A 13,424-nucleotide genomic window follows, 5' to 3' on the forward strand; every position below is an offset into this window, starting at 1 on the left:
TAAAATCGTGTTTTTAGATGAGATTCTACTTCAGTACAAATTCTCAGCGGCTTTAAAATAAATATGGAATTTTGAAATCCGAGATTTACAGTGCATGCAAGAAATTCAGATGATCTAATGCTGAACAATAACCCAATGAGACCAATAGTCCAAGACTACAAAGAGCTACTGTAGCCTTTTAAAATGGAATTTATATAAAAATGTCTTAGCTAGATGTCAATAAAGTAAATGGTAATACGAGATGCATTAAGTAATTAATCTACATTATTTCATGTTCAGTACCATTAAAATAAATCTATTAATTACTATGTAGATTCACATTAATCCTTTGTATGTATTTCTTATATTTCTGTAGCAGAACTTAAAACAAAAGCATTACTCAACTCTAAAAGATGCACGAGGTCTTAAGCTACAGCTCTGAATTTATTTGCATGTATGTTGAAAACACAGACTATCCACACATATAAAAGAAAACACAGAACTGATCCACACCAGAAAACATTTGCAACATTTTTCTTCAAAAACTGCAAAGAGAAATATCCTTAAACATGTACTCTTCTGTGTGCCAAAACATTTCTGGTACATCCCAGGTTCATAGAGTGCAGCCTCAAAATACTGCACAATATACTGTTATATTCACACAGTGCAATTTATTTTTTACTTTGACTGTGTTAGATTTATTCTTTTAAAAATTTCTATCTAACCAATTAAAGAAATGAAGAAGAATTCTAGGTAAAAAATGTCCACCACCTTTCAAAGGATGAGGACTGAATCCTCCAGTAATAGGATTCCACAGAAATGGAATGAAGTCTGTATAGCAGACATACACCTGCGCACCTGTATTTATCTGCGTACTGTGGTCTGTATATTTGTATATCTGTGCATGTCTTAATGACTGTATGTGTTAGAAGTAAAAAAGTAACTAGCTGCTGAAACATATTAATAATAACTAAATAAAATATCGGTCTGCTCATTTTTAGCACTTACTACTCAGTGCCAATATTTGAATAAACAGAAAATCTGTGTCCATTTAGGGTGCTGTGGATGCTGTGGACTAATGCATCTTACCTCGGTCAAAGTTGTTGTGGATTCATGCATTTTACCTGATATCAAAGCACATTTTCTGCACAAGACAATGTTATTAATAAATGAATAGGGGAAAACAAACAAACAGAAATGCTGGAAAATATGTCTGTCTTAAAAATTTGTTTTACTATTTTTTTTTTTAATACAAGCCCACACCAATTAATAAAGAGATTCCAGTAGTGGTTAAGATGCCAAATGTATGGAACACATTTATTAATTTTAGAGACATGAGGATGAAAGTTATCTCCCAAAGTTATAACTAGAAGCAGAAAACGCACATGTACAAAGCGTAGAGAAAAGGCAGAAAGTTTGGCACCATGAACAATTCTGAAGTTGTTTCAGTTCTCTTAGTGGTTCCAGATGAAAGTGCTGGGCTTTTCCCTCCAGAAAGCAGTGCTTTTAGCCAGAGAAGTGGTGCAGGTGACTGAAGTGAAGGTGAAGGAGAACTTTTCACAACACCTTGAAATAAACCATACATTCTCAATAACCAATGTGCTCTTCGTACTGCTTCCTATAATATCGCAGCGTGTAGAGTGAGAGATTAAGTAGCATCTCTCATGGTTTACATTGCTGCAGACAACTTTATTCTTAATACCAATGTAAACTACTGATACCCACCTAGATGTCCGTGATTTATTTTGGAAAATCCAGCTATTAACTTTATGTTTCTTTTGCATTAACAAACTGGGTTACACTAAGCCTTTTGAACGTTACTGCTTAATACATTAATTACGATATATTAAGAAACCGACAAGTTTACTTTTCTTCACTGCATCCAGCCGATTTAAGGCTTCTTTCGAACAATTATGTTACTCGGAAAAGGAAAATGAAAGGAGACTGCCCTTTTATTTAGCTGAAGCGGAGACGTTCAAGAGGTTTAATGGTCTCTGGGGGCATCTACTGGAAATGTGGAAAACTGCAGTCACAACGCGTTAATCAAGCCGCTGTCAGAGCGACGAGGCACGGCCGTAGAACAAAGGGAGAGGTGCCCCACGAGCGGCAAGAGCCGGGACTGCCGGGGGCCGCCCCGTGCCATAGGGCTCCGTGTCCGGAGCGCACGGTGCTCCCGGCAGTCGCACGGGTAAGGTTAGGGCGAGCCGGATAGCTACAAAACGGTACCTGCCATGCATTTCAAGAGTCATCTGCGATACGAACATAAACCTCAAGCGCCCTTTGAATAATCGTATCTGAGAGCTAGGAGAAGGATTTTCAATACATTTTTAAGAAAACATCTCTTTAAAAACAACTGGAGCATATCTATGCATTTGTGGTTAATGCAGAGAGCAACGATTCTGTTTCTAATCTAAATCAGATTTATTTATTCTTTTCTGAATCCCTTTTGATCCACAGATGATGCTGAGAACTGCTCCTCTGCCCAAATGCTCATCTCAGTTGATGTTACCAGATGTTTATTTATACAGGTCAGGGTCACACAGTGACACGGGGTCCACTTAGCGATCTGGTTGGGTACTATACATTTGCCATATGTGCAGTTACTGTGATGCAGTATTTTATAGTTTGGTAATTTTCTTTTATTGACTTCTTTTATTATTGTCACTGCTATTCTAAAACTATCTGGAGTCACCCTGAGAAAACTGATTTGAGCACAGAAGCCTGATTCTAATTTGTATTTGCTAGTACAAAAATCAGAAACACCCATCTTCACTGGGACCAATGAAAGAACACCGCTGCAGCAATTTCAAGGACCTGCTGGTACTGTACTGTTACAGGACTCTCAAGTAATGCTTGGAGATCGACTAGTCCTATGGCATTCTGCCCTTCACAGAGAGAAAAGGAGACAGAAATTAAGTGACCAAAAGAGAGGTGTTGGTAATAATCAAAACAGTCAACATATTGTAACAGAATTTGTTACCACGAGCTTAAATCTCCAGTTCTTCTGCCTAGAGTGATCAATGGCAGACATGAAAAATAGCTACAGAAGACTGCAGTTGAGTCACTATCCCTGGATGTGTTTGAAAACAATTTGGATGTGTTTCTCAGGGACATGACTTAGAGGAGGGTTGTTAGGGTAGTATGGTTGGGTTGTGGTTGGACTCGATGATCTTTAAGGTCTTTTCTAACCTGAGCAATTCTATGATTCTGTTTTTATAACAAGGTTTGTATCTTTAAATTTGCTAGGATTTAATTAGTGCTGCAGGTTCATGCCAGCTGTTGACTACAAGTATACTGTAACAATCTCATTTTATAAAGCAGAAAACGGGATGGATTAAACAATGAGAGTATGTAAAATTGAATGCAATAACAGTTTCAAACAATTACTACACCAATGATTGTAATGTTTAAAAATTGTATTCAGATACATTTCATTGTGTGTTTGTTTTTCTTTTTTTCCTTCTGGATCTGGAAAGCCAATGATGGACAAAAATGTCTTAGAATTGGATCACAAAATTAAGAAAAATTAACAAGAAATATTTCTTTAAATGTGTTTAAACAGATACCAGTAGTTATTTTTCTCATTTCTAATTCTACAAGATAAACAAAATTAGATGGAGTATATGAACACTTAGTTACTTTGTATTCAACCTATATGCAAACACACGCAGAGTAAACAAGGACATATCAATTTCCTCACTGAAATTTGACAAGTATGTCCATTAAGTAAAACCAGTTTTACTATATAAAACAAAGAAGACAAGCATGCTCAAAGTGTCTCTACTGTCAGGCTGCTCTGCCTGGGAGCGGAAAGAGGAATTACTATTTAATTAAAGTCGGACATCCAAAAACAGTAATGGTTTTGTAACTCTGTTGGTGACCCACCTGTGAAGCAGTTAACACTTTTGTAGGGCATTGCCAAAGATGAAAAGCACTTATTCAGATATTCAGTAAATAGGGAAGCTGAAAGATTTTGCTGGTTCAGCTTCAGTGATGCTGCGATCGAGGCTACAGTGTTATAAAGCACTATACTTACACTGTTGAAATTTACATTGCCATGTGTTTAGGTTGCAATCCACCAATGTTACATACACATCTATTTTGAAAACATACCCAGGTAGTCTGATCATCTGAGTTCAGTGGGAAAATTTACATATGCTAAGTTCTTCGTTGAGCCAAACCCTCAGTGTGCTGGGCTGCTCAACAAACTTTCATCACACACTGCTAACGATACAGAGCTACTCATCTGAATCAGGGCACAACCCTCTTTAATCCTAGTTTAAGGACTATCTGCTTAAATACTGTTAATGAAATATTTACTGGGTAGCAACATGTTAAATTACAGAATATGGCAATCTCATTAAAGAAAAATATGAAAGTACAATCAATGCTATAAACTAGTAATAGACAGTAGCTTACGCGTGAGAATATTTGATTACTAAATCTGAGAAATACATGATATTGGGGTCAGGTGCACGTTTTTAAATCCCAAATTATGAAGATGAAATAACTAATGTCCTATGATTGAAAGCAACAAATTAAACAAGTGTTATAAGAAGAGCTCCCTATCCTGAAGAGTAAATAAAAAACATTCCAGGAGAAATTATGCATACCAGTAGAGAGAACATTTCCTTGGAAATGACTTGTGCAAAAAAAATTCTGATTATTATTATTATTTTAATAAGAAAAGGTTTATAGAGGTATGTAATGTTAATGGAAAGAAGAAAGTGTAACAAAAAATGAAGTACACAGCCACTCCGTACTGTATATGCACATAGACATAATAACTTTCAGCACATGTAGTGCAGTATTTTTCATCTGTTGGCTCATAGTCTGACTGCTGTCAAGCTACACTTTAAACTAAATCATGCAATCAAAAGTGGATGCATAACCTGTCAGTAAGATCCTGCAAAGAACACAGATTGGACTCACTTCCTTTTTGTTCAAAGCTACGCTGCCACTTTAATACTACATAAAATGAAAAATTAATCAATTATAAACATCAAAGGATGACACAGAAGAAGTATTTTAAAATGAATGTAAGTACTGTAATAATTAAGAATTCTAATTAGCACAGAAAATTGAAATACAAATTTAGCCCTGAAATTTTGAACGCTGTGTTCCTAAATATAAATGCAATGAAAGCAACTAAAAGAAGAAAAGCACCTCATCAAAATATTTTTCATACAACAGCATACACACCTGTGATCATTAGCTTTCATTTCAAATGTAATAAAAAAATAGCACATTATACTCATTAATCACTCTGCTTATCTTTCTAAATTAATTATGTTCATTAAGAAAAAGTAATTCCAACCATATTTTATGGACTGTTATTTATCAAAGTGAAGTATTTCTTAACTTTCCCCTTTCACTCCAGAGCAGATCTAAGGGACAGAAAGCCAGGAACTTCTGCAAATTTATTTCATAGTGTGCAAAATTACCTTAGAAAGAGATAATAATACCTATTTTCTTGCTAGAGCTGATGCATTGAATTATCATAAAGCGATATACAAGGCTACTCATTTATTATCATACTACTGCTATCAACAATTCCCAGAGCATTTTTGCATTTGCCTATGATAACCCACTCCAGCATCCATCAGAACTTACTTGGTAGTCTAAAGACAAATAAATAAAGATGAAGAAAGAGGGAAAGAAAATCAAGGATTTTAGAAATTCAGAACGATTCACTCAGAGAATTATTAGGAAGTCATGATTGCACCAAGGCAAATGAGACTGACTTTCGTTATTTCAAATTCTTTGTATGTTAGAGATGCCTTTCCACCTTTGTGGAATGCCTTAAAAATAGACGCTCGTTGTGTATTCCTTGTACATTATCTTCAGTACTAAATATTGTTGAACTATTGAGAAATGAAAGCACCAGAAAGCCGTAAGACCAAACTTAGTAAAAACAACAAGTTACATAAAAAAGAAATACTTCAGCTCACTGTGTTCTTCTTTATTAAAGTATGTCATGTATTTTATCTTTGCAAGAGTTTGATGAGTTTTTGCAAGTAAAATTCTGTTTCCTCTATACTTGCTAATAGTCATGAGAATCTGTAGTTTGCACCTTCCCATTAAAAATGTATTGTATTTTTTGAAATTATTCACCCCGCCTTTTATCCAGATCATGTCTTTGAAAGGAGGAAGTAGATAATAAATGGAATAATTCATGATTTCCCATTAAATATGAAACTTTCTTTTGCAGAGTTTAGAAAATGAAGTTCTACATAATGTACAGAAGTTGATTAGAACTTTTTTTAACCTTTTCAAGAAAAACCTTTCACATTACACAAATGTAGAAAGAAGTTCCTTTATGAAAGGCAAACCATTCACTTTCCACACTGTTCTGTAGATCGGTACCTAATTACACTAAATCATATGTTTATCGGGTCTGAAATTCACAGAGATCATTCATCTGACCAAAAGACTGTGACTGTAAGTACTGAAATCTCTTTTTGAAAGTTGTTTAATAAACATTGAATCCTGGTCATGACAAGTAAGATTGTTTGAAATTATTCCGATAGAAAAAAATACATATTTAAATAATATTGTGAAAGCGATGGCAAAGAAATTTAAAATTTATCATCTAACTCAGTGAATAACTTGTGCCATCTCCCTTTCCACAGGCAACATTTCAGCAGGGAGTTTGGGGTAGAGAGCCTTCATTTAAAATTTCTTTTACCACAAAAAGCTACGTTTGTGGTTCTGAATTATATTTTCCCAGAGTTTTTAGTGTTTAAAAATGAAGAATTACTCTTGCAAAATGTAAATGAGTTGACACATTTGATCAGTTATCCTCCTGACTAATGTGACCAAAGAAGTTCAAAAGGTGGGGTCACATCCACAGACCGATATTGGCGAGAACAGTAAAAACTTCCTAGGCTCTGAATATGAAAGGCAAAGACTTTCTGCTGCTTTCTTTAGCTGCTTGGAGCTTTCCCTCCATATTCATAGCAGTGTACACAGAAAGAATCCAATGTGTGCATCACTATAGCCAAATATTGTACAACTTAGGACTGAAATACAAGGAGAAAGAAGAATCTGAGTCTATACATTAGCTGATCTGTGTATAACATCTCCCTCTGCAAGCTTTTTTTGTACTAAACATGCCTCTCCTCCCTCCTTGGCTTAGCCCCCCACTAACAAAATATTTTCACTAGCTCTTACTCTTAGCATTGTCCCTATCCACTGAGATCTTAACTCCTCATGGCTTTTATTCAGGGGGATCCATAACAAAATTGCCAAGCCTAAATTATGTGTAACCATGTCTTGAAGCCCCTGTAAAGATCTCGGTTTTTTAAAAAAAGAGAACTTCAAAATACAACAAGGTGTCAATGAAAAAGTGTCTCAATCTATTTGATTAGGAAAAGATAAAATAACTGTGATGACTTTCATGCAAGTGACAACAACTAAAAAAATTTGGACTACGTGAAGACCCAATCAGTTATCACCTTTTCTTAAAGAACTGGTTCATTAACATGCACACAAAATAGAATAAATACAAAAGCAAAGCTAAAAATCAATACAGCACTTGAGATCAGAAGAAGCCCAGTCTGACAGAAGAGCTTAGTAGGTTATGATGAAAATAATAAAATAATCTTCAAACTAGGCCTTCTCCCCAACAGCCCACAGATCCCATTCATCTCTCTCAGCAGACACTCTGAATCATAGTGGCCTCTAATTCGGTGATAAAGTTCCTTCCCCTTATTCTTGAGGACAGATGGGGTTAAATATCCAGAGACCAACTGGTAAGGACATGGGAAAGAAATCTTTTATTTCCTCAAATTTACTTTGAATATTTGAAAACAATCACATCTTTCTTCACTTAGCCTAACTGAGACTGACACCAAAAATAGTGGGAACTTGGGACAGGGAAAGGATAGTTAATAATTTATCCCTTCTAATTCTCTCAACGAAAAATAGAATAATATTACATTATGTGGCTCTCATGCAAGTTTTAAGATGGATGCCAGGTCATTTTTGTTCTGAACTTGTAAACTACTTGTCAAATCACTACCTCAGAAATTAATGAATGCACCTTCCCAAGTTGCCTTCTATGTGATCTATTTTACAGTTTTCAAAATGCAATGGTTCCTTAGTGTGGGGTTGAGATGATAAAATGTATGTATCTACAACTGAGCTTGTCAGCGAAAGCTTACTATATAGGCAGTGGAGAGAAACAGGTACTTCAAAAGTACAATTCACTTTATTCTAGAGAAGTTGTCTGAAGACTCAAATATGGGGTTCAACTAAGTAAATGATTTATTCTTACTTATTTCCATTGATTATATGGGGTGATTAGCCTAGTCAGTTGAATTAAATTCATTAAATTCAAAGGGGATTTATGTGAAATCCCCTTTGCACTTCTCTGGAGAGCAGGACAAAGGTTTGTAGAAGAAAAGAGTTACTATGTTCACTATTCATCATCCCTGAAGAAAAAAAAAAAAAAGACAAAAGAAGTATATATTTCGGGTTTCTTCTATTGAGAAGCCATCTTCCTCAAGAAACACCACTTTTCGATAGTGGCTGAAAGAAACAACAAAAAGAAAGGTGAAAATCTGACTCTAGCAGTCCCTTACTCCTTGTAGTTCAGCGCAGGAGATGGAAATCATTTGACTGGAAAAATCACAAATCCTGTAATTTAAGAAGAATGTTTACTACTCTCCTGCCTTTGACATTATCACAGGTCTTTCTAATAAAATATGAAATTGCTGAAAGTTCTGAGGACCCACACAGCCTTGTGGGAAATTCCAGTGTCACATTGCATTAGAAAAAGAGAAGCCAAATACTGTCTTTTTCATCTAATTCTGTGAATCTCTGCTTCTTAGGAAGAAATCCAAGAACTTGGAGGATACTGAGGGTCCTGCTCTCAATGCAAAAGAGCTGCCGAATATGAAAATGCTCTCAATTTCGTAGAGAAAATCTTGCAGAAATCTATGAGGAATTAGACGTTCACCTGTATGCAATCTGCAGTGCAGTTAAATGATTGCTCTTCCCAAACACTGAGACGACTGGCTTGCAATTGTGCTGGCAACAGCCTGAGAATGAAAGTCTTTTCCTTTCGTTGTTCCAGTTAATCTTTAAACAGATTCAGTCTTTGGTGAATTCCTCGCTTAGCAATTCACTATATCTCAAAAACATCTGACCCAATGTATACACAATAATCCTGTCTCCTGTCTGAAAAAGTCATATCAGAGCACACCTTCACTAAGGTAAATTTATCAAGGTAAGCTCAACCACTCACAAACAGAAAACAAATACGACAGTTTTTGCTCATGTAAGTTAGCCAGTACCTTATCTGTATAATTTAGCTGTCTTCTGACTACCAATGAGTTTCAAGTGAGGACACAAGTCCAGTCTCATCAGCTGATTCACAGAAATACACCAAGTGAAATCAGCAATGTGACATTCTTTGTTACTACTAAGCAAAGCTATTCCTCTTATCAGAAAAATTTATTTCTTTCTAGTCTTTAACTCTTCTGTTGTTGTTGTTGTTAAAATGCTTTTCTCCAGATGGTTTTATTGGTATGAAGAGGAGAGAGCTGTTACTTGATCTTTCTTTGCAATTTATTAAATTACACAGGAACAACAGATTACCTGCAAACATCCTCCACTGTAAAGGTACAGTAAAGAAATAAATCTTGGTAGCAGTATTAGTAGTAGTACACTGGCTGATTGCTTTCACCTACAAATTGCAAAGATGACTCCCATCCTTGTACCCTAGTAATTGTCAGTAGAGTGAATGCCAGACTCACAGTGTGTGGTTTGAGAATCCAATGATCAGCACATCCTGCTACTAATGAATACATATTTAAATACACAGTACCGGTATCAACACGTGCACAGCTGCTGCCAGCACAGCTGCAAATCATTGTAGAAGTATTTGTTTTAGTTCAAACAAAGTAAATTTCTGTTTAAAATCTTGTTATTTTGTTGACCTAATTATATGACACCATTGCACAGGCTACAACCAGGCGCTTTCTGTTCTGATTTGAAAACACTCTCAGTGATAATTCTTCTGGAAAAAACAAACCAAACCAAAAAAAAAACTAAACAGAAATAAGAAAACCATATTTGTAATAAACTATTCACAATTTAAACAATATTTATTTAGGGAACAGATTTTTGGTATCTCAACAAATGTACAGCTGGTAAAAGAAAGCCATCCAGCCTGTACAGAAGTGATAACTTACTTTTGGAATGAAAGCAATATTTTGATATTACACAGTATATTATAAGCCACTTCTCACACTTCTAAAATAAAAATACCTTGTCTGCTGAGGCATACAAAGCATAACATTGATATCAGTAATATCACTTATAGATACAGTGTTGTTTTTCTTTCAGATTTGCTTAAAATTAAGTTTGATGCACTTGCTGTTCTTACAATTATGTTATCCCAGTAGTGATGTAACTGTGTAGCTGCTAGGTTGTTAACTTAAGTGACTGTACTACATTTATGGATGTTACTCAAGAATTATACACCACAGAAATGTTGTAACTACAATTACAAAACCTGAAATTCTCAGAGTAGCTAAAAATATAGAGTACAAACATGTATTTTGTCAAAAATTACACCTACAAAATCTGCCTACAAATAAGGCAGAATATAAATGATATTTCAGTTTTAATAGTTGAGAGGCTTTCCTAACTTTGAAAAACAGCACATTATAAAATACTGAGGAAACCATTATAAAGGCAGACCACTTAGCCGAGGTAATGCAGAACAGATGTTAAAATTCCCATTTAATTGTGGGTTTCCTTGCTGGTTTCATTTTCTATGAACTCTTTCAGAGTTAGTATGTGAAAAGAGAAATATCATAGGATTTTTTTTTTTTTTTTTGAATCTTAGAAGCAGTAAAATGCTGATGTGATCAAACCAGAGCTGTAACATGCACTTTGAAGCCCAAAGGTCTTCCTTCCTAAAGCATCAGTAACTGTTCCACATGAACGACAAGTACTGAGAGCACTAACATGGTCAATCCCTCCACTGCCCCTAAATAATTTTCCTGTCACTGCCACACTGCTGGATCCCACAGACTGGGACAGCATATCTAAAACAGAAAGGAAGGAACAATCTGAACTTTGCAATCTTTCAGATGATGACCTGCTAATAAGGTCCTGCACAGTCCCATCACTGAACCAACTTTTTGTTTATCATCTAATGCAAATAAAATAAGTGAGGCTTGAGTTTGCTTTGAAAAGATGGCTCTCCTACATTGCCTGACCAGATAAGTGGCAATTTTTATACTGTCAGTCAGAATACTTATTAACTTGATTATGTTATCATCAAAATATAAAGGTCACCCAGGGGTACTGTAAAAAAAGAAAGCAAGTCCACTGGCTGACTAATACATAGTAGGGCTTTAGGATGCTACTTACATTATCGCCCCTAAACTTAAACCTGTTAACTTCCTAGATTTTCATTTGAAAGCATCTTATAGAAGTTTTGCATTTACATTCTTGGGCTAGAAAGAAGAGGAGCATTTTGCCTAGTTGGTCAAATCCAATCTGATTATTAGAATGTTTTTTTGGTTTTTTTTTTCCATGCTGCAAGCGCGATCCTGCAATATTAATTGTTAAGGTGCCTAGAGCCCTTATATATGCATCTTTTTATTATTTAAATATTGAAATAAATAAATCATCTCACTTAAGAAACCAGCAATTCATATTTGTAAGAATTCTTTCGTTAATTTTGATGGTGCTGAACCCTAGATCTGTTCTAAGTCTCCAGAAAAATAATTCAGTCAATAGACTCCCGTAATGTCTAAGTGTAAATACCTCAGCTGTAAGAAATCAAAAGTTATCTAGATACTTTTCATTCACTGGGTTTTTAAATATCTGATGATGTTTCAAATGCTGCACGGCAGAAGTCAGCAGCTGAGCATGGCTAAATAATAATTCAAAATTACAAGAACACATACATCTATATAGTAAGCTTGCACCCCAGAGGAGATATTTCACAGAGGTTCAGGAAAAATATAAGGGGGGGAGGAATGGAAAGAGCACAATTTCAAGTATAATTACTGACACAGTCCTAACGATAGTGTTGCAAACATGATGTAATACCTTGGTAAATACACAAATTAATAAAGCCAAGGAGTTAAATGCTTTGATACATTTAAGATCAGGAGAAATGATCCATCATTATTTAATATCAGCTTCAATTTTTAAACGCCAAATTCCATTAAAAAGGGTAGGGCCTCGGGAACTTTAAATTTAAATGATTATGATGACTAGAAACAAAGGAAACAATAAACTTATAGATGTTAAAATGCCTTGAAAAAGCCAACTTACGCTGCAGCTTCTTGTTTTGACAACCCTTTGATATTCTTCGCCAAATAATCATCTATGCCATCTTTGTCTTTGATCAAATGAATCCTAAATTTAAATGAAAAAAATTAAAAGAAACACTGTGAGCTGCTAACACAGACTGCCACGGCATGTATAATATATTAGCATTGCCAAGTAGAGCTAAATACTGAAATATTGACAAAGTAATGTTTTCTATAAACACATACAAATATCTTTTTAATTTTTTGGTCTGCAGCCATTTCAAATCCTTATTTCTGCAAGAAAATAGAATTGGTTTAGCTTTCAAGGGCTGAGTTACATGATATTTCTGTCTAAACCAGAAGTTGTGTATTAGCTGAATCAGTAATAACTAATAAAGCCATCAATATTTGAGCTTCTTTCTAAGCCAGAATCATTACATTTTTTGCATTATCAATATGTACCAAAGAAGCTTAAGCTATTGTGCATTTAAAATTGTCAAAAAATAAAATAACATAAATAGTACCAAACCCAACTCAAGCATATTTATTTTCCTTAGTGCAATGCATACTTTTAAGCCTGTTCTTGGCTGCCCACAATTTGAGCAGCACATTACAAAAGGAGGTCCGACAAAGGGGTAACACACAAGGCACTGAAAGAAATGGCAACATTCCTATACATTTCTTACTGCAAAGATCTGATTTTAAAATTTGAACCACTCATTTCACATTTCATTTAAGCCAGCATCGCTACTCTGAGACACAAGAGATGTCTTCAGTTTTAAAGGATAATATGCACTTCCTGATCATAAAGTGTATTCAAGCAGATTCTCATAACCCAGTCAAAGACAACATTATCTCCCTAAAAGTAATGTGAATTTATTTTTCTTTAAAATACCATAAAGACTGTCTGGCTATCATTCAAAGATAAAAGAAATTCAATATCAGTGTTCCACATACATCTGTAACTTTCCTCATCCTCTGCCTGTATGATCATGCTGACTTTTGTTACAGGTATGAGAGTCAATTCTTTTCATAATGTTAGCTAATATAAGCATCATATCCTTCAGTGCTCAGAAAATACCACGCACGCTTTCCAAAATTCATTTAAATGAAAACAAAATAGCTAAGCAGCCTGGAGATATTTTGATGTGTCTGAATTTCAAA

General features: G+C 35.0%; 1 protein-coding gene across 9 annotated transcripts in view; it reads right to left on the reverse strand.

Annotated features, from left to right (window-relative positions):
- The window catches only part of TTC29 (tetratricopeptide repeat domain 29), a 174,505-nt gene that overhangs the window by 93,775 nt on the left and 67,306 nt on the right, over positions 1–13,424 (reverse strand). For 8 of the 9 annotated variants that reach the window (XM_032444412.1, XM_032444409.1, XM_032444415.1 and 5 more), the window contains one exon: positions 12,283–12,366. The exons of the other annotated variant lie outside the window; for it this stretch is intronic. In XM_032444412.1, coding sequence (XP_032300303.1) covers positions 12,283–12,366 — 84 coding nt within the window. The remainder of the gene's footprint in view (positions 1–12,282; positions 12,367–13,424) is intronic. 9 annotated transcript variants of the gene reach the window in all.

Source organism: Coturnix japonica, chromosome 4, assembly GCF_001577835.2.
Source record: "Coturnix japonica isolate 7356 chromosome 4, Coturnix japonica 2.1, whole genome shotgun sequence".
NCBI classification, from domain to species: domain Eukaryota; kingdom Metazoa; phylum Chordata; class Aves; order Galliformes; family Phasianidae; genus Coturnix; species Coturnix japonica.